The sequence below is a fragment of the Rhipicephalus microplus genome, chromosome X, assembly GCF_043290135.1.
Source record: "Rhipicephalus microplus isolate Deutch F79 chromosome X, USDA_Rmic, whole genome shotgun sequence".
NCBI lineage: Eukaryota > Metazoa > Arthropoda > Arachnida > Ixodida > Ixodidae > Rhipicephalus > Rhipicephalus microplus.
In genome coordinates this window covers 28,551,820-28,573,980 of record NC_134710.1, presented here as the reverse complement: position 1 = coordinate 28,573,980, position 22,161 = coordinate 28,551,820, and the positions used below count along the sequence as shown (strand labels likewise).

Here is a 22,161-nt window from a genome sequence, read left to right as displayed (position 1 = left end):
TTATTGTATGACTCGCTCTCATACGTGAGCTATGTGAAACCTGAAGAACTGTTCGCAAAATTTACTGTTTGCAAACAAGTTCTGTTCGTGAATGACGTCGTGAAGGTAGTGTTTTCGTCGTGTTACCGCGGCACACCTAGCTTTCATGTGAGACGCGAGAAGTTGCTCAGTGTTCAAGCCAAAGCGCACCCGTTCTCGTTTTCAGAACAGCCAGTGTCGTCGCCAACAGCAACGACGCTGGTAGTACCACCTACAACATTACAAGCCGTGCCTGCTACGCGTGAACAAACGTGCGTCTTCAAAACGAACACACAGCAACCCATTAAATGCGGAGTGCCCAGCGCTGTCACCAGCAGCACTCGTGGTGTCTTGCCCTCTCCTCTTCCTAAAACAACTCGGACGAGTTCTTCTAAAACGACCCGGTCACGAAGAAGCTTACTATCGGCTGTAAGTGTGTGCCGCACAGCAGGGAACGGAAATAGTGAGATAGAGGAGAAAGAAACAAGAGTGGGGGGGGGAGGAGCTGGGTGGTTTTTCTGAGGAACAGCGGATTATTATATTCGTGGTCATCGATGTTCCCGTCGTGAAAGAGCCCTGTTGTATTAGGGAAGATTGGTTCTGTATTAGTGCGCGAACGATTACATCACCAGGTACGTGTGGACGGTCCCTTATGTGACACATTATGGATTACATAATTTTAGTGTCCCACATTCGTTACGCAGCAAGCACTGCTCACGGAGAAATATGTACTCTTTGGATTTGGGTGTATTCACTACACTTGATGGTTGCCTGTTTTCAGGAGACTGTTGCCAGGTCCATCTAGCTTCTAAAGAAAACAGATTTGGCCTCGCATTTAGAGGCCTTTCTATTTTTTTGTAACAATTTATTTGTACTAAGTCTATGTTATTTGTTTTGTTTGCGTTTTGTTTTCTTTCATCCTTCTTATTCTTCCATCCAGTCTTCATTCCCTTTATGTCTGCCCTTCCCGAAAAAGTAGGCGGGCGGTTTGCATTTCCAGGTGGCAGTTGTCAGCTGATCCCTCCCTATATCTCGTGTGCCTTCATCTTTTCAGCAAATAGAAACCAAATAAATTAATCAACAAATTTTAGTGGTAATATCATAAAAGTGGGGGTGTACCAAAATATTCTGATGCCGTTGGAGGTACCAGAAAGAGGCTTGCCCCGGCAAGTCCAACTTGCCTCATTTTTATCGTCTTCTATCAATGGATCATATGTTTTTTCCAGCCCATTATTGCTGCGACCTGTTGAAGAGAATATTGCGTACTATTACCCCCTATTTACAAATAATGTAAACTATTTCAAATGGAACAAGTAAAAAAAAAGAAAAAAAAACACTCTTATATAACCAATGCCTGAACGGAATTGATAGAGTGCGAACTAGCATCTGTTCCACATCGAATGCCGATACAAGTAGGATGCTGCCCAAAATGTGGGCTTTTGCCATTTAACTACGCTGTTGTTTCAGCTGAAGGCAAAATTAGCAAAGAAACAGTTGCATTGAATCCATTCTTATTTAAACTTGCGCACATAGTACCTTTTGTATGCGGCCTGAACTTTGCGAAGCCTTCGCGTAATGTTAAAAAAAAATACAACCAGTACGGATCGTTCGTTTTTTTACAGGTGCGACTCATACTTACCTACGCCATAGCGTTCAAAAGTGGGTATGAAAGCACCGCCAGTATGTCTGTATGTGTTAACATCATCGCAAATAAATACTGTGCAAATGAGTTCGCTTTTCCGCATACGCACATGTGTCAGTTATAGACGAGCAAAAGAGAGGTGGCTCGAGTGGTATCAAGCAGGTATAAAAAATTGCGTCAGCAAGGAGAGACAGGAAGCAGCGAAAAAGAAAGGCAGGGAGGTTAACCAAGCTAGGCTCGTTGCGTTAGCAAACTGTCGCCATAAAGCACACTCGTGAAGCAGTCAATATGTGAATACGGACCGTGTCACAGTACTTTGTTCCGTTAATTTCAGATAGGCATTCTCCAGATGGCACTCCATTCTTGCAACACGCGTTTTTCGCCGTGGTGATATCACTTGAGCGAAAAATGTGTCTCGTCTCGTCTGGCATTGCTGCCCTGCTTTAGGCATTGCGCGCTTTTCCGAGGCCCGGAGTTGCGTTGGCCTCATACATATTTCATGAGCAGTCCAGTTTGCCCAACGTGGCGACACATCCCTCAAAAGCCCAGCTCCTGATCTCGGCCTTGTTCCGATCGGTGGATTCGCAAATAGAAGGAGGCGGGAGGGGAGTTCAGCGGTCAGACAAAGATGCTGGAACACACCGATTGGGTGTGTGTTGCCTAATCATTGTATTGCGAACAAAGCGGTGGCCTACGGTTGCATGGTGTTACCAGATGTGGCTGTTTACAACCAGGCTGGGCATCGTATGACAATCTCGGTCACGGTTTGCATCATTTTTGGCGTCATGCAGTGTAATTTCGTATCATGATCGCAAAGTTGTGAATTATAGAATGAGTGCTTTCAAAGGTTTTCGTGCTCAAATAATTTATAGACAGCTACTGTCTTTTGTAAATTTTATTTGCCTGGTGTCTGATATCACTGAATTCAAGTTATTTTAATTTTGTTATGCACGCCATATTTTATGAGCTTTTCTAACAGATGCTTTCTTTTTGTGCAGTTTTTTTATACATTCTTCTCTGTTCTGCCTTGAATCCTTCATTGACGGTACACGTACGTCTTTTTTTATTCCTGTTGTCGCGTCTGCGAATTAAGAAGTCTGCCAGTCATACAATCATACAGTGATGAAAAATTTGACAGAATGTTCACAGGTATATAGATGCTTTGGCCATTGCGTATAGGGCCGTACGCAATACGGACTGCACGGAGTTGATGAATTACTATTCAAAAAAGCATGAAATTTGTACAACCCGACTTCGCAGTAGTGTTTATTATTATTATTATTATTATTATTATTATTATTATTATTATTATTATTATTATTATTTTATTATTATTATGCGTCAATGCATATTACACATAATTACGCAGCTGCGCTTCCTCCATGAAGTCCAGGAGGGACCTATGTTTCGGACCGTATATCCATCGCTGCTACTCAGGTGGCCTTGTGTGCTTCTACAAAAGATCCTTTCTTGCCTACATTCGAGCATAGGCAGATCATCATGACATGCTTGGCATTGGGGTAACAAGGAGCTCTCATTGTAAATAATTGTGCGCATCCGTAGGCGTGAAATTACGACACATGCACTTTATTAAACCTGCTCATGTATGAAAGGCTGCCAATATGGTGTGTTACTGAGTATTTGTCATAAATGGTAAATGGCTTTTAGTATCAGACAAACGATTTTGCAGAGATTTAGTTCTCATATATTAAGTAAGGCTTTATATTTATGTGTGTTTAAATTATTTTCTTTGCTGTTCTTTCAGCAACAATTAATTTTATTTCACGTTTAGGGGCTTTATAAGGTATATAAAAATGATGATGATATGTGGGGTCTAACGTCCCAAAACCACCATATGATTATGAGAGACGTAGAAGTGGAGGGCTCCGGAAATTTTTACCACCTGGGGTTCTTTAACGTGCGATCCGCATCAGTTCCACATCAAATGCCGATACAAGTAGGATTCTGCCCGTCGAAAAACGTCAAAAAAGGGAGAAATCTGAGCACACGGGCCTACACCGTTTCCAACTCCATCGGAAATGCAGCCGCCGCAGCCGGGATTCAAACCCGTGACCTACGGGTCAGCAGCCGAGTACCTTAGCCACTCTGCCACCATGGCGGGGCAGTATATATATATATATATATATATATATATATATATATATATATATATATATATATATATATATATATATATATATATATATATATATATATATATATATATATATATATATATGAGAATTTTTTTGTCAGAACTGATTTCGAGTAGAACATAGAAGAATTAATTGCCTCTAAAAAACTTGACTCTACCCCCGATGGCCCATAACCACCCAAGTTGTCTAAATTAAATTTCCTTTAGGAAATTTAGGAAAGTACCACAAGTTACTGTATTTATTAGATACAATTTGAACATCAGGAAAACATTTTATGTCATGAACTCCAGTGCAATGAAACTTTTATAAGCGTGCAATATTTCTTCTAATGATGGGCAAGCTTTTAACTTTCGAATGAAACGTTGCTGCAATATTCTATTGAAGTGTTTCATTACATGCTCTCCTCTGTGTCTGCAAGTTTAGGCATCATGATTTCTTCTTTGTTTCTTGCTACAAAACACGAAAAATTCGCATACCGTTGTACAGTTGTCCACGTATAACAAAACAGACTTACTGGAAGTGAGATAAACTCATCTGAAATCAGACGAGATGCTAAAGCCCTTTTTTTTTATGGAAAGGCCTTGTTGGCGGATGCTTTATCTGAACTCTAAATTTACCAGACATTATGATACAATGTTACTACGTAATGGCACAGTTGAATGAAGCCACTAAAACGACGAAAAAGGGAGAAAATTTACAGGCAGACACACGGACAGTGACACTGAAGGGTACTAAAAACTGATGTTTATTTAAGGGAAAACACTTCCTCCTAAGTCCGTACAGATCACGTGCAAAAGAACCCTAATGAGTATCTGCGCCAATCGTATCCATGCAAGGAGAAAAATAGGGAGGCGCAAAATACGCAGTGACGGGCCAGTGTTTCGTAATGGAAGATACCAATGGCTGCTTATGGCAATAAGAAACGAAGGACTCCGATTGGACACTGAAACCCGCAGTCCGCTTTTAGTAAACGCGCACTCTGCGAATTTTTATTGCTCAACAACGCCCAGGAGAAATCTCCCACGGGCACTAACTACTCTTAGGAAAATTATACCTGCTCTAAACACGAGACACGAGAACGAAGTGGGCAGTCTCGTGTCTCGTCTTTAGCACAGTTATAATTTTCCTAAATGTCTTACCAACTAGCCCCCTATCATACGCTTCTCGAGGAGACTACCTTGAAGGTCAAGATCCAGTATCTATATATACGGGGTGGCTTGTGAGCGGTTGTGCAGTGCGAGCAGTCGGGTTTTTTCCATCAAGAAGCCTCCTAGTGGACGCTGCCTGCGTCGGCGTTAGGAGGAAAGGGAGGGGTAGCGTAAGAGGGGAGAGAGAGAGGGAAGGGGTAGCGCATGCGCAATTGGTGCAACGCCGCTGAGAGCGATGCCCAGAGAAGAGAGGGGGCGTAGAAGGGTGGAGAGGGGAGGGACGCGCATGCGCCGCACACTAGATTGAGCTCGACGAAAAGGCACTTCGCGTCTAAAACACTAAATTTGGGGAGTTCTCCCAACAGTGCGTGATAATTTAGCTCAGTAAAAAATAAGCGAAGCCCTTTAAATGGTGCATTTTTCGCAAGTAACGCTAAACGACATAAGCCCTCCGTTAGTGCGCAATAATAGGAGCAAACGTGGAATGCATGTGCATGTTAAAGTGAAGGAGTAGAAGCTCAGAAATAGGTAATATTACTTTCTGCATTCTGAACAAATCCCTCACTTTTCCCACGCTGTAAGCCCCATTCACTAGGACGTATAAATTGCAAATGTCCACAATAAATTAAGTTCGTGCTAAGAATGAAGACGCCTCGTGCAAAGCGCAGCTCTCTCGAGGTGAGCTATAATATACGTATTACCTCATACCGCTAATGGGGAACGAAGAGTGTTTGCTTCCGCGGGAATTGATTCAGTTATTTATTTTTGCTAGTTTCAGAACGGAGAACGTTGTTTCTACAGTAACAGGTAGCGCTTCACTTGCGACAAGCGGAACTTGGCGATTCAAAAAAAACACTCCATCTTCCCTTCGCGGCGACGAACGGGAGGCGACACGTGGTGCTGCTCCGCAGCCTCGTTTGTCACTAGTCGAACTGACGCGGCAAGCTTAAGCAAACTATTCTTCGACAACTCGAAGTCGCGCCTTGGGCGCTACATCTCTGCTACACGCCTGGAGTGGAGCGGCATTAATTTGCCGTACTCTGGCAAGGTCTGTGTTTTTTAATAATTCAAACATCTTGGCGCCACTTTGGAGTTGGCGTGGGAGGGGAAGGCGCCGGTCAGGTAATCAAGATGGAAGAGATTCTGGGTTCCAGTCAAGAAGGCGGGGGGGGGGGGGCTATGCAAGCGCGAGAGACATATGCCCCATCGGACGAGACAGGAGCGCAGATTACCTACACGTGCCGAGCGGTCTATCGCTGTTATACGCCCCCTTTTCTCTTCGTGATGTCAGTAGCAGGTTTTCGCCTAAATGTTCTTAGCACTTATAGCGAGCTCGTAGAAGAAATAAGACGCCGGCTCTGCTTCGTATTTTGTAAGTGACCGCGTTATCCGGAACTTCAGGTTACACAGACTGGTTAGGGCTAATTTTCCATGGTTTAAGATATCCTAAAGTATCACCTGAGAAAGTGCCTGCCAGAAATCACACTGATGATGCAGAATAACTAGTAGTGCAATGCGTACGGAGGTGGTATTGTTAAACCTCTAGTCACACTTGACTTAACCGGAGTATATATCGTCGGCAGTATACGTAATCGTCCTGTAATAACAGCCTCAGTGTCTTTGTTCCCTCCCTCAAGTGGTAGGCTGACTTCTTTCCCCGCCTGCAAGTATCAGTACATAACAATATCCCTTTTTCTGCCCTGTAACGTCACACATAATAAAAAAAACGTTTGTTTTTGTCTTCCTTCATTTCTTTCCCTCTAAGTTTGAAGCGTATTTTTTTTTTATCTCGATAGCATATATTTTGAAACTCTCGGCTGGATTTCGCTGCTGGCGTCGGTGACCGCCGTCATTCGCCATTCGCCGCATATGTATACGTATGTATATATACGAAAACGCAAGAAAGAAATATACTCCAGAAAAAGACTTGGCGCGCGGAATCCAACATCCGGCCTCTTGCTTGTGAGTGCGTCGCGTTCACCTCGGAGCCACGAATGAGAACATCCTTCAATGTTTAAACAGCAAGCTATTTATATCTACCACTTACCGCTGGCGATGCCAATCTCAGGGAAACTATTGTGTTTACACCATTACCAGCGAAACGACGCAATGAGCATGCGTCGCTATAGATGGTCACGACGAGGTGACGCGCGCTGATGCGTTCACCTCCCACGGGTATACTTTACCGCGTGGAGGAGTGGGTAGGGGAAAGGGGGAGTAGATGTTTACACGTGCGCACGCTTACCTCGCGGTGAAGACAATAGCACGCCTTAGGTCTTCACCGGAAAGATTCTGCTCTAGTTACCGTGTGCACAAAGGTCACTACACTCACTGCACAGTCTCCGTTTGCTAAAAAGGCGAGCTTTTCAGACACAGCGAAGTAACAACTGTGACACTTATTCACGTTCGTCTGTACCTGTGAGTATGTTTCGTGCGTCATTTGTTCATGAGAAACGTGGAGCATGTTTCGATCTGCTTGCCATTTTTCACATTACATTCCCATTTATTTTTGCTATTGCATTCATTGCTTCACCTTTGTGGCAAAGCTGTGACTTTTTACATCAGCCATGCGCCTATCAGCCTTGTCCGCAATAAAACACGGCCGTGCCGTCATCTGAAATTCTCAAATTTTTCTAATGCTCTGCTGCTGCTGATACAACAATCTTAATTCGTTTTCATGCACATTGAGAAATTAATAGATGGTCTTGAAGATGCAAGCCTTGTACCCCAATAAATTTCCGATCACCTCATTTACCAGCTCCTGACGCCAAAACAGAAAGCACGTTTTCAAGTTCTTTTCAAGTGTAAGGAAAGCCTCTTTTGTTGTTTTTTACATAAAAGGAACGTGCGCAAAGTACAAAGTAATGTTTTCTCATTTTTATATAGCTCAAAAGAACATATGTATTACATTTGTTGAATGTTTCCCACCCCTTATGTAATACCCCCTCTAGGAGGTCTTTGGGGTAATAAAGTGAAAGTGAATGTGAAAACCCTTACTTTAATATATATTACCAAATAGAGGAAGGAAACTATAGAAAATCAGTGGGCTATTTTCTAAAGCTCTTGTCCACCGATGCTACGTACATTGGTGTACAAAACCGTATGTCATCAAGGGCCTGCGTTTGTAAACACTGAGAGTGTCTATAAGAGAGTGCCGCACACATAACACGGCACAAGACAATGACAGCATACTTTTTTTTCTAGTGCTTGTTTGAAATGCATCAAGACTAAGAGGACAACGAATGTTACATTTCTAACGCATCATCCGTGTAACCCCAACAAGATTTCGTAGCTCAGCTACAAAACGATGTTTGTCCGCCCCGCTTGCCTGGTGCTCGACGGCTGACCAGAAGGTCACGTAATCGAATCCCGGTGGCTGCATTTTCGGCGGAAGTGAAAATGCTTGAGGCCCTTTTACTCAGATTTAACTGCACGCTAAAGAACCCCAGGTGGTCAAAATTTCCTGAGATCCCTACAACGGCGCCTCTCGTGATCTACCCTGGTTTTCGTGCATAAAACCACCGATAATATTACTATAAAATCAGCTGCCTAATAATACATTAGAACGTACGTATGTCTGGTAATCATTGGTATTGAGCCCCATCTGAATGCTCATCCGAAGAAAACCTCTCGTTGAATAACTTAACGGCCAGAGTTGTTCAAAGCAAATTTTATACCGTGCTCAGAACTTTCAAACGAAAAGTCGCGCTTTCATTGATTGATTGATATGTGGAGTTTAACGTCCCAAAACCACTATATGATTATGAGAGACGCCGTAGTGGAGGGCTCCGGAAATTTAGACCATCTGGGGTTCTTTAACGTGCACCCAAATCTGAGCACGCGGGCCTACAACATTTCCGCCTCCATCGGAAATGCTGCCGCCGCAGCCGGGATTCGAACCCGCGCCCTGCGGGTCAGCAGCCGAGTACCTTAGCCACTAGACCACCGCGGCGGGGCCTCGCTTTCATTATTTAGTAAACTAATGAGAGTGGCGTCGCGCACGGCCCTGCAGAAAAAGTTCCACAGAGTCACAGTGCTATGCCTATTGTTTACTGTAATAATAGTAAAACATCTAGCACAGCTGGCCAGCTGGGCGTGCCAAGAAACCTTTGTGTAACGAACGTGTAGCGTGGTACAGTGGAGTCCACACACTGACGCGTGTGGGAGCCACTCAACGTTCAAGGGGTAGTCTTGGCCTATGCTGCACTCGATCAACTCCTTGTTTTGAGCGTCCCGAAACCAGTCGTGTCTCACCTAAAGAAAAAAAAGACTGACCGCTGAGGTGGTGAGTTAATGTTCAACAGTTTACCTGTCATGAAAGGTTTTCGTATCTCAATACACGGCCGTGGTTAAAAGTTAAAATTGCAAAGAAATGTTTTAAATGTGTTTGTCCACGTGTAAGTTGTTACGCTGGAGGCTAGCAATTTTGTGTCATTTATTGACACCATGAAGGGAAAAGACAGTCACATTATACCAATCACTAAACGGGCAGGAAGTGCAGTAGGTGTATTCCTGTGGTGTGCGTGCGTATTTTTGTGTGTTTGTTTGTGTGTGTACGTGTGTACGCGCGTGTGCGTGTGTGTGTGTGTGTGCGTGTGTGTGTGTGTGTGTGTGCGTGTGTGTGTGTGTGTGTGTGTGTGTGTGTGTGTGTGTGTGTGTGTGTGTGTGTGTGTGTGTGTGTGTGTGCACAACGACTAGTCTCGTACGATTGGCAAGAAAATACAAAGGCAACTACTGGTTGTCTAACACCACATTATGTGTTATAGTGTTAAACTGGACTGTATCGTCTCAATTGCTGTCAACGTCGCTGCCACGTAGCCAGTAGTAAGAGTGGGTCCGCCACGGTGGATCAGTAGTTACGATACTGGACTGCTGACCCTATGGCGCGGGTAAAATTTATTTATTTTTTTATTTTTACATACTGTCAATACCAGAGGGATTATAACAGGTGGCTAATCTAAGGCAGTGATTAAGTACAGTCAATAGAAAGGGAAAAATAATAAAAAAAAATTAACAAAACAACAACAACAAAAAAAGAAAACATATAAGCACATTTGTCAAAGTACAACCATATTGGCACTTTACTTAAATAACAAGAAAGATCACGTAGCACCATATTATGTTGGCGAGGCTATCAAGTCGCTTTCTACTCATGGTGGTCGCAATGGTGGTCACGATCACGGTGGTCGATCACGGTGGTCGCAAATTGGTCGAGACCCATGTACTGTGCGATTTGAAGCTACAGCCGCGTCCACGTCTGCGTGGAGCGCTCGAGCAGCCGGTTTTTGCTCTGCGGGCCGAAACCTTGAGGCAGTTTCGGGCTCTTAAGTGATGTATCAGGAGCATGCATGGCCTAGTTGTTAGTCTGACCACGTCAGAGCCTGATACCGCCCCCAAGGTTTCGCCCGAAGAGCGAAAACCGGCTGCTCGAGCGCTCTACACAGACCTGGCCACGACTGTACGTTGTAGAACCCTATTGGTAGAAATTCCCGGGGCCCTGCACTACGGCGTTCCTTCTTATCATATCGTGGTTTCGTGGCGTAAAAGCCCGGATACTGGGATATTGTTAACACGACGAGAATGTGCCTTGGTTGTACAGTGCCTACGATGCTCAGTTGCTGACCATGGGTGGCATCCGGATGTTTTCACTGAGGCGGGAGGGGGGGGGGGGGGCACGACAAGTGAGTTTGTCAAGAATGTCAGGAAGATGGATAACTCATTTCATTTCATTTCATTTTTTTATCTTGAAGACCCCTTGAAAGTGGTATTACATAATGGTTGGGAATACATTAGTACATAATTTGCTTAATTCATAACTAAACACAATAAAAAAATACATGCGCTAAAGTAAATAATTTGCATAACTCATGCATTCTCTATCGTCTATATTTGGTCTCTGGGGGCGGGGGGGCATAGGGGATGGGAGGCAGTCGAAAATTCGAGGAGGCTCTAGCAGCCCCATACGTCCCGCTAGCTCCACTCCTGCTGTTCGCGGATTCGGAAAGGTCGTGGATTCGATGCTTCGTCGGTCGAGTTTCGATGGAGGGGAAAAGGTAGAGGCCCGTGTAGTGTGGGATGTCTGTGCACCTTAAATAACAGCAGACGGTCAAATTTTCGGGTGCCCTTGAATACATCGTCTCTCGGAACCATCTCGTGGATACGGGGTGTATAACTCCAGATATTACTTTTATTATTAACACTACGAGCGCCCCAAGTGAGCGTAAAGACCCTCCTGTAATACTCATAAGCAAAGTGGGATGTCTTTCTCCAAACAACTGCCTCGTAAGCACTGTTTATGCAGCTTTTAAGATGACTCAGTTCTGGGCTTTATCTACATTCCTTGCTGCTGAGAATTAATTTCGCCTCCATTTTGCCGCCACTCTAAACAGAGAAAATACATGCTACCTGTAGGCTTACAGTGACATGATGCACAATGCCACTATATTGCGGTTCGATTCCGAGGTCGTTCATCTCAAAAGCAAAAGAAGCCATTCTTACTTCAAAACCGTTGGTTCAGCCCCAAAATTATTGAACAATGTCTGCACTGATGCGTCTCTTCGCACACACGCTCAGCGGTTACAAAAAAGTTGAATGTTCTGTCACAAGCTAAGAAAAATAAGTTATGTGACCTGGCACGTTCTTTCACAAGTTTTGGAAGTTTATACAGTAGTTTGATGTAAAAGTCAGAGTTTCGCCTCAAGGTTTAAACAATGAATGCGATCACAAGAAATTGCCCCGCCTCGGTGGTCTAGTGGCTAGGGTACTCGGCTGCTGACCCACAGGTCGCTGGATCGACTCCCAGCTGTGTCGGCTGCATTTCCGATGGAGGCGGAAATTTTGTTGGCTCAAGGGCTCAGATTTGGGTGCACGTTAAAGAACCACAGGTGGTCGAAATTTCCAAAGCCCTCCACTACGGCGTCTCGCATAATCATATGGTGGTTTCGGGATGATAAACCGCACATACCGTCATCATCATCACAATAATTTGAAAAGTTGCAGGATAAATAACCAGCTGATCGGTACTTGCAGGGCCCCACCAATGTAAGAACGCACAGGTACACACTGGACAAGCGCGAACTGCCCCAGTGGGTACGCCTTTGCGTTTCAAGAACACCCTGCAAGTGTTGAACACGCAGATGCAGGCACTCTCACGTAATTCTTGTTCTTGTTTACCTATTCAGTGTGACGCATATCCGCTATGGGAGACTGGCCAAGAATCGACATATTTCTTATTAATTTAAACTGTATTGCGTCGAGGGACCGATCTGCGTCTCCTACGAAGTGGTGGCGTCTGACGTAAGGTGTGTCCGACGTGTGTGTGTTTTCCTTTTTTTTTTCACATCACCAGTGGGTACAGAAAGGGGCCGCTTTTTCTTGTGTGTATCAAGGGCAGTTTTGAAATTGAAAGAAAACGCAGGAGCACTGCGTGGTGGAAAACGCGCCGAAGCTCCTTCAACATCTGCGTACTGCCAGCGTTAAATGGTGTATATAACTGTAGCTCGTCATTATTACTACGGTGCATGATTGGCACGTGGGTGTGCCACACATATGTTTAACCAATGCGCCATGCCTGCGCCGGCGTAATACCTGTCTTGAAATCATGCTACTAAGCCAGAAGCTTAGTGCGGATGTAGTTGCGTTTTTTTTGTTTTTGTAATGTTGCATGCTGCAATAACAAAAAAAAAAATGGATCGTGAGTGAGCTGTCAAACGCAGTGCGCTACGGAGAGAAGGGTCGCTGGTTCAGAACCCCGGTCGGTTGTTGTACATGTTTTTTTTTATTTCGCTCTATTTTTCTTTGTGCATTTTTCTATATACACACATATATATACATATCCGGCACTTTACAGCAACGGCAAAGGCGAAAACCTGCCGAGAGTGTTCGTATAGTCCTATATATATGTGGGGTTTAACGTTTCAGACCATATCGTTGTTATCGCAATAAAATTATTCTGTACTTTATGTCGCAGGAACGTGCATGAAAATAGCAATTGATTTTTGAAACGGCATTTGTGAAGTATTTCAAAGAACCATTCTCGACGTCACCACTTTTAAAGTGTGCTCGATTGGGTATAGAGCCTGAAGCCTAGTTGATGGTAATCTTTTTATGCTTTTTTATTATACGCTTCCGCCATATTTAGCTTGCTGTAATGTTGATGCGAAGATTGTATTTTTAACTATTATTCTTTGCATTTTTGATGGAGGTGAAAACACTGTATACACCCGTGTGCTCAGATTTGCGTGCACGTTAGAGATCCCCAAGTGGTCGAAATTTCCGGAGCCCTGTACTACGGCGTCTCGCATGATCATATGGTGGTTTTCGGGACGTTAAACCTCACATATCAACTTCCTCACGCCCTCTCCACGTTCTATTTTACGCCCACCATGGCCAAGCATCCAGTGGGAGGCTAGAAGTCGCTGTGTCAGCGCAACCGGTGCCTACATCAGGATCCCGAGCAACGCAAGCACCTTTCCTTCCGCAATTTTAGGCACAGTCAATGAGATTTCATGCTGCGTAGCGTATCTTGCCTGAATAATTGCGCTTCTACGCATGTCCTCGTGACATCTTGTTGTTTACACTTTATCCCAGAACGCTAGAAGCACAACACGCTTGTGAGACCTTCCCACAGTAATCTAATTGGAGTATTGTAGTTTATTCTCTAAAGTTTGTGTTAGAGTGTGATCATGCGTTCAATGGGAAAAAGGTTCAAACGCCACCCAATTGCGGTGTTTGTCTACGGGTTTCGTCTTGAGCTATGCTCCCATTTTAGGATGCATCGAGGCTGTCTGCGTTTACGTTGCTTTTTAATGATAAGCCTGCTGTTTGAATCGGCGGTGGTGGCGTTCCTGGTGACTGGAAAATGTCATGGCTCCCATATCCAAACTTTGTAACCACATGTCGATAGCGTCGTCATTTCAAAAGCTCGTGTTATTAAGGTGTGCATCAATGAAATGCGTGTGGGCAAATATTATTGGTATCCCACGACCTTATGCCTTCTCTCGTTTACCTGTGAAACTTTGGCACGCAATGTGTAATTAATACTTTTAATTGATTCTAATTTAAATTGGGATTGGGAGGCACCCTTGCTCGAAAGAGATGCTTACCATTTCGATGCATCTCTGCGCAGAGACCAAAGGCCATTCGGCTCCTCAGCTGCTCGAGTACGAGGGCCGTGTGCGGGTGCGTGAGGGCACTCTGGCAAAGATCCCATGCGCCGCCACCGGAAACCCACCACCAAACTATCGCTGGTACAAGCTCACTGGCTCCCAGATACACCCGGTCGTCCTCAGTCACAAGGTGAGCACAGAACGTTGGAGAGAAAATTAAAAAGACATGAAAAATGCAGGGCAGTTCGATTACTTCCTGTCTTATTAGCGACATAATTCGGTTGTTGTGCTCCAAAGGAGGATGTGATTTTCAACAAGTCAAAAGAGCATTGTGAAAGCTTAATTATCAGAAATTGCGTTTAGTTATTGTCGTTAAATCTGCATAAAACTATGGTGTGCAAATCCTTCTAGGAAAACGCGGGGGTCGTTTCTCAAATTTATAACTGACTCTATCAGCATGTAGCTAACGAAAATAATTTATGAGTTATTTTCGCTATAAATAACTATGTTCATATACTTGCTATAGCTGTTTTTTGTTTGTGTGGTTGCTAGTTCTGGCTACATGCACGAGCCCTTGTTCCAGCTTCCAGCAACCCAGCAGTGCCACATGGAGTGCACGACAAAATAGCGGGACCAAGCGTATTTCTCTTAGGGTCGTTGCTGTTGACTGTGCGGCGTCTACGTGGCCAAATTTAGCAGTATCATTTCGACGTGTTGTAAGACATTCCAATAATTTGCTTGCCTCTCTAAACGTAACCCATCACGCTTTGAATTCTATCATGGTTTCTATGGCGAATGACTGCTTCAAGTCCTAAGTAGTCGTAAATTAACCATCATACGGCGAGCCGCCGACGCCGCGCACAAGCAGTGTTTCGGTTTGGAGAGTAACGATTTATAAGCAGGCATCACGCATACATTTCATTCCCATTGCTTCCGACACTCATTTACTGCTAACTTCTGGAAACTCTATAGTTTTTTTCTTGGGATATTTTAGAGACGTATATTCATGAACATGACTTCAAGGAAGAAACTATATATTCTTGAAGATGTATTGACCATTGTCCTATGAAAATGTTGAATTTCAGTGTATCCTGAAAGCTGATTGATCTTACCCATCCAATAAATTATGCCGCATGTTTTGATACTCTAGTTTATAATCTCTGTAATTACATTGTTTGTGTATTCTTATGCAGTCAAATATTTTTTTCATCATTGTGCCTGTGTACTTGTCTACTTCAGGTATACTCTTCTACAATACTTTAGTTTCCTGAACATAATATTTGAGGCGAAATGGTTGGAACATGAAGACGAAAAGGGAGGAAAGACAAATGAGTGTCAAACTTACGCACCAACTCGTCCAAGAAAGAGTTCTTTTACCAAACTTTATGTCCTCGAGCTGTCTGTTTGGATTGTGTTATACATCTAATGTTATAGTGTGCGCGGTAATCTGCTGAATTTGCATGCATTTCTGTGTTTTTTAAACAGCATTTATATAGCTTGTTCCTTTACAATGGCATGATTTTCTCCAACTTTTTGTTATAATCCCGAAACTTGCGCTGGATCCCACGCACTGGGAGAATCGATGTAATGCGAAGCAGTATGCAGGGCGCCTGACGTGCCACGTCACTTGTCGTTCAGCCAACTACTACGAGCCGGACTGACGTGTTTGGGTAAATCAAGACGGCCAGTGATGTTCCGTGCAGGCAATTCTTCTTTTTTCGGGGAATTTCCACCTGTCATTTTGAGCCAAAGCGAAGAAGGGAATCTCCGTGACATTGCAGGGAATTTGAGGAATGGTTCAATCGTGCTATGACGACCGATAGTTAGCGCTCACAGTGCGCCTTTATCTGCTCTAATCTGTTCTGACGCATGCACCACGCAAGCATAACCTTTGAGATTTGTTGCTGATATTTAATACACACAGCGATTTCTGGTTCATTAGTGGTGTTAGCTAGACTTGAAGCCCACAATGTGCAGCGACTAACAGTATATGAAGTAATAACGTCATGCTTTCGTTGTGTGGCCGTGAAGGGGCTAATCATGATTTCAAAAGTCGCCAGTACGTGAGACACGTGTAATTATGGTATGTGTGTGCGTGGATTGGGGCGCAAATTAGTACTGTTGGGCTTAGAATTTTGCTGGGAATTTCTTCAATCAGGGGCAAATCACCAAAATTGGGAATGTTCATGTCTCTGAATGAGATTTCTTCGGCGCAGTACAGAACATCACTGAAGTAGGTACATGCGTCACGCAAACTTACCGGGCACGCCGACGACGTATACGCCTTTACGCATACGTAACATGCAGAGCTGTGGAGGCCAGCGTTGGAGCAGCACGGTGGAAGCACACTGCGTTTGCATCGGTTTGACTAGGTGTGTACTTTAAAAACAACATAAGAACATAAACACAACACAAACTATAACACAAAATGCGCAAAATTGACGGAAACACCTAGCCGAACCGATGCAAATGCGGTGTGTACTCCCCACGCTTCTTTGCATCACCTCATGGTCCCCTTTAGCGGTAGATGGTGTACATTTTTTTTAAGACTGACGTAACAGGGGCACTCGCGTTTGAGCACATGTGCAGGTTTCCGTAACATGTGGAATGGATGAACGATGCGGAACACTGACGTGCCTGCTGTGACTAGAAGTCTCTGGCTTCAACGTGTTTGGCCCGGTTGGTTTTGGCATCAAGTACATCATTTTTTTTTCTTTTTTTTCTTTTTTTTTCTCTTTTCATATTGGGGGCGTACCTTGTGACGTGAGAAGTTTAGACGGCTTGATTGGTTTCTGATTGTTTGTCTTTTTGGCAAGCGTTTCTCACACGGTTTTCATCGCCTCTTTTCTTCATGTTACCTTCTGTTGTTTCGATACGTGCCTACAAAAAGGCCGTGCGTTCGAAATAGTAAGTCAGTTGTGAGTACAGCGCTGTGTGTGTGTGTGTTTTTTCACTGAATGTTCCGTCTTTTTTGCGCTGATAACTTTGTCTAAATAATCATGAGCCAACTCGCTCAAGCAGCAGTTTTAGCATAATAACATGTGGCGTTTATAACTCACAATCAAGAAATGGTTATGGAAGACGCCGTATACAGTAGAGGGCTGCAGAAATTCCCATCGTCTCGTGTTTTTTAGCGCGCACTGACATCACACACTACAAGAACCTCTATCATTTTGCCGCCATCGAAATGTGACCACCGTGGCAGGGATAGAACACGCGACCTTTGGGTCCACAGCCGAGCAGCTGAAGCGCTTAACCAGGTGTACTCTACTTCTTCGGTGTGTTAAAGAGTGGTCGAGCAGCACTTTAGAATATGAGAGGGGCAAGTATGTGGTAGATAATACGCGCTTTTATCGAATTTTAACGCGACAGCGTTAAAGAGATTGTTTCGCAGAAATTCCGGCGTTGGCACCGTATATTGAGAGTGAAAAATCATCATATTGCGTGGAGCTAAAAAATCCAGAAAGACGTAAATTAAATAAGCAATAAAAATTCCGAGTCCGATTTAGGATGGAATACGGGTTGTCTGGGTGGCAATGTAGTGTTCTACCACACAGCCACAGGTCTGCTTCTGAATACAACAAGAATAATTTCTTCTGCTCGGAAACGCAGTTAAAGCAACTTTCATGCTTTACAAACAAACGCGTTCTGTATACATGTTTGGCAGTACAACACGAAATGCTGCAGTAATTATGCGTGCTACAAAGGTACATTGCCATCGGGCGTCGGAACATCCGATTATCTTAATGACTTCGTGGTTTGAAGCCGGTCGCCCACTACCCCTTTCAGTCACGGTGTGTACGAACGGAGACGCCGACTTCGACGGCGCGTCACGAACTACGTGTTTCACCAAAAACCTTGAAACTGAGTGTGCTCATTCATACAGGCCACCTGAGTAGAACAGTTTCAATCACTTACCACAATTACACTGTAAATTGCTGCAGATGACCACTTTGCACGTTACACTATCCTGTTCGACAATTGTTCGGCGTGACGCATTCCATGACCAACGTGAAAAGTATTTTTTTCTTCACTCGAAACAGGTACAACCAAATAGCGAATTGTGCATGTATTTCGGTCTTAATAGCGGATTCGTTTTATGAAAGTACTGAAGCTGGCTGTTGGCATAATAGTTTGATAGTTAGTGGCACACTCACTACCTTCAATTACCAAAACTCGATCGCACGTAACAATAATATCCTTCCTTTTGTTGCTTGTAATGTAATACTGAGTGCCTTGAAATTATGCCTCACGAATTCGGCGTGTTTATGCCGGTGCGTCATAATTGATGACTGAAGGTGCTGATGACTGAAGGTGATGACTGAAGGTGCTACATAAAGGCACGCACGTTACTGCACCTATGGAGGCGGAAATGTTGTAGGCCCGTGTGCTCAGATTTGGGTGCACGTTAAAGAACCCCAGGTGGTCTAAATTTCCGGAGCCCTCCACTACGGCGTCTCTCATAATCATATAGTGGTTTTGGGACGTTAAACCCCACATATCAATCATCAATCAACGTTACTGCACCTATTCCCTTGATGCGACGTAGTGGGTGCATAGCAAGTTCCAGAAGCTTTCATGCACTACGTCTTTGAAGTAAGCACTAGGGACAAGATATTGCTATCACGTTCAACACTTAAGGGCGGAGCTTGGATCCCCCCCCCCCCCCCCCCTATTTGCTTGACAACGAACACCTAACATAAGTCAGCAGTCGCCATGATGAGTCACCACTAGCCGACAGTTATGAAACCAGTCTCTGTTGTATCGCGCACGCAAAGACGGAACATGTCATTTCATGTATGTCAAATTATTTGTGTTATACCGCGCTTCTTCTGACATTCCAGTTAAAGGCGCTATGACCCGGCCGCTCGACAATATACGGTTCTTAGCGAAAAATAGAAATGCAGGGTCTATACCTATACCTGTATGAAAACTACATTGTACAAGGATATCTTAGTATAATATAACTCGGGCTGAAAAACCCACTATCTGACGGTGACCACCATTTTGTCATGGCGTGTGTGACGTCATGTGATGTGTAAAGCAGCGCTGTCGTCTTCCACCAAAATTTCAGCGGCTGCAAATCGTTCACTTTCAATGCCAAGCTGAACAACAACGCGATTGAACGCACAGCTCAGCACGGAGCAGAATTGTTTGCCGGCATGCGCAGAAGACAAGTTTTTACGCCATGGCTCGCGAGTGCGCCAGTGTTGCCAGAATCTCAGGTCACTGACGTGTTTGCACATATATCGAATATTTTTTTAACGGCTTGACCAAGTGCGCAAACATTTCTCGAGCTTGTTTGTGAACGCATAGTTAATTCACATAGATTATGATCGAAAGTTTGGTGTAATGGCCACTTTAAAGAAACAGTTGCACCGGGATCTTTGTGGGACACACACACACACACACACACACACACACACACACACACACACACACACACACACACACACACACACACACACACACACACACACACACACACATACACACGCACACACACACATACAATGCATCTCATTAAAAAATTGGTTTGCATCAAGAAAGGGGCATAAAACTCCGCATTGAACTTAGAGATGTCGCGGTGGAATCCAATATTGGACGCAGACAACAATCTTAACATCACTTAAAAATATCGGAAGCACCTTCGAATGAAGATACAGATATGGTTCAGAACTAAAGTTTCAATCGAGTCTACCCAGCTCAACATTCTTACTTGGCGAAGCATAATTTTGCCGGGCAACAGAAACGACTCCAGACGATCCGTATTCTTCTCTGTAAGCGAGACAAAAGCAGAGTATATTCACTAAAAAGATAACTGCGTACATATGGCGGTTCATTCTCTACCGTCTCCTTCTTGATCACGTTGGCACGGCCCACTAAAAAACTTCTCCCTAGAATGACCACAGCCCGCAGAACAGTGCAGAACTTTAGCAGCCCATCACCGCGAAGGTGCCTTCTCAAGTTTTCGAAAATGAGCCGAGGATAGTCAGAAGACACTCTAGTTGAAGCGTCCCTGTGTGCGCCTCAGTTTAATTAAGCGTTGATTAGGAGCGTCATCATAAGCGGCGTGCCCCCCGCAAGCGCTGCTCGGTCGCGGGCGGCTGCACAGCCCTGGCGCCCATCCAGGCGACACCGGAGCGTCTCTCCTTAATAACGAGGCAGCGTGGTGCGACTCGCACGGATAACGAGCAACGCCGCTGCACACGCGAACCCCGCGCCGCCCATGACTGCCCAAATGACACGCTCTCAAGGAGACACCCGGAAAGCTCGCAATCGCTCGCCTTGAATTGCAGGAGGTGCCTTCAAGGAAATTCCCCTCGATTGCGGTGCGCAGGGTGGATGCCAGCATGCTTACCAGTTTCTCTGCATGCTCCCGTTGTCGTGACAGCCAGCTGCACTCTGTAAACGTTTATTCAGTCTGGAATAGGGGTGCTTCAGCCAGGATTCAGGCAGGGTGAGATTCAGATTATGAGCGTCGATGGCGGTGTACTCAAAGAAGACGCGGGATTTCGACACACTGTTTGGAGACTGCTCCTAGACGCTCGTGGACGGGCACGCTGGCAGTGTCTTGATCTTGCATTCATTTTTTTTCTTTGTTTCGTAGAATAAGCAGTACGCTATATTTCATAGCGACTATTCGTTAATATAGTCTCATAAGATGTGAATGAGCCAGGAGAATACATATGACGGGCAGTGTCATGTTCAGCCCGTCGTATTGTTTCTCTGGTCGCCATAGCTGGCAGTGTCAATTACGCTACTAACTTGATACGATGCAGAGGCTGGAGCAAGTTAAAATCATGTAAAATTACTGGTATCAGCATACAAGCACACTATAAAAGGACACCAAACATTTATTCCTGTATCCATGCCAAAGTGCGCACAGTGAAATTGGTGATTAGGAACCAAAAACTAGGCTGATGCCACTGTTTTGACTATGCTAATTTCTCTAAAAAAACAGGATCAAACTCACTAGATTTTCTTTGATAAGGGTTATTGGCTAAATAGAGGGACCTTCATAAAAACCAACACAAGCAAAAATATGAGAGTGAAACCAGACTAGATAGTGTTTCTCTATAGCTGAAATGTTTTTGTAAAATAAGCTGAGTAGAACTACAAGAGTAAGGAATGCACTCAAGTATAGGATTATGAAGGTACATGGGCGTTTTCTTTTTTAAAGCTGAACACTTTAAAATAGTTCGTTTCTCGTCTTCCTTGAAGACAATATACAGGGTGTTTCAGCTAAAAAGCACCAAGCAATAAAATATTAAAAATGACTTCTACGCGTCTCCAGCTAGCGAAGTATTGTTCTTAGCTGTATGTAGCACGTCAGAATATTTTTTTGATTCGCCAAGTATGGCAATTAACCAAGATTGCTTAGCGAACATTTTAAATACTGATTCCAGAGAAACAATTTCAATACAAGACTTGTAGCTGTTATCCAGAAATAACAAAATTTTCAAGTTACGGTAAGATAACAACGCTGGTTAATTTTTTTCAGAGTTTGCTTCAAGTCCGTGAAATTCAAAAAATACCACGCGATTGCCGCCTAACGCGCGGCACTATGAGTGCCCTCAAATGTACGCTGAACGAATTAGCGAACGCTTCTCACGCACGAAGGTTGCTTGAACCGGCTATCGGTGACTACGATGGACTTTAGGTGATGGTTGGATGGTACCATTAAACAAGGGAGGAGGAGGCCGAAATAAAGAGACGAAGACAATAAACTTCGACGAAAAAGCGGCTGCCACGTGCATTGCGATACGAGACCGGAGGCGGTAGCCGGCAAAGCGCATACGTTTTTTGTGCTTGTTTTTTTTGGGGAGAGGGAGGGAGGGGCAACAATAAGCATGATGGGGGGGGGGGGGCATTTTTTCGTGCACGTGTAGATTTTTTTAACGAAGATGACCTCTTTTCTGGACCATAGTGCACGGCAGTACAAAATCTGACTGCACCACCTCGGCAGTGATTGTTTGGGAAGTTGGGCATATTAACAACAGTCAAGAGATGATTGTCGCGGCGCCCAGGTAGCGTTCGCTGACACACCGAATAGGACATAACCTGTCACAGACAACAAACAAGACGCC

The 22,161-nt window shown here is 44.3% G+C and overlaps 1 protein-coding gene across 2 annotated transcripts in view; it reads left to right on the top strand.

Moving 5' to 3' along the window:
- The window catches only part of LOC119176597 (cell adhesion molecule Dscam1-like), a 716,521-nt gene that overhangs the window by 410,577 nt on the left and 283,783 nt on the right, over window positions 1-22,161 (top strand). For both annotated transcript variants that reach the window (XM_075876101.1, XM_075876100.1), the window contains exon 5: window positions 14,092-14,261. In XM_075876101.1, the coding sequence (XP_075732216.1) occupies window positions 14,092-14,261 (170 nt within the window). The remainder of the gene's footprint in view (window positions 1-14,091; window positions 14,262-22,161) is intronic.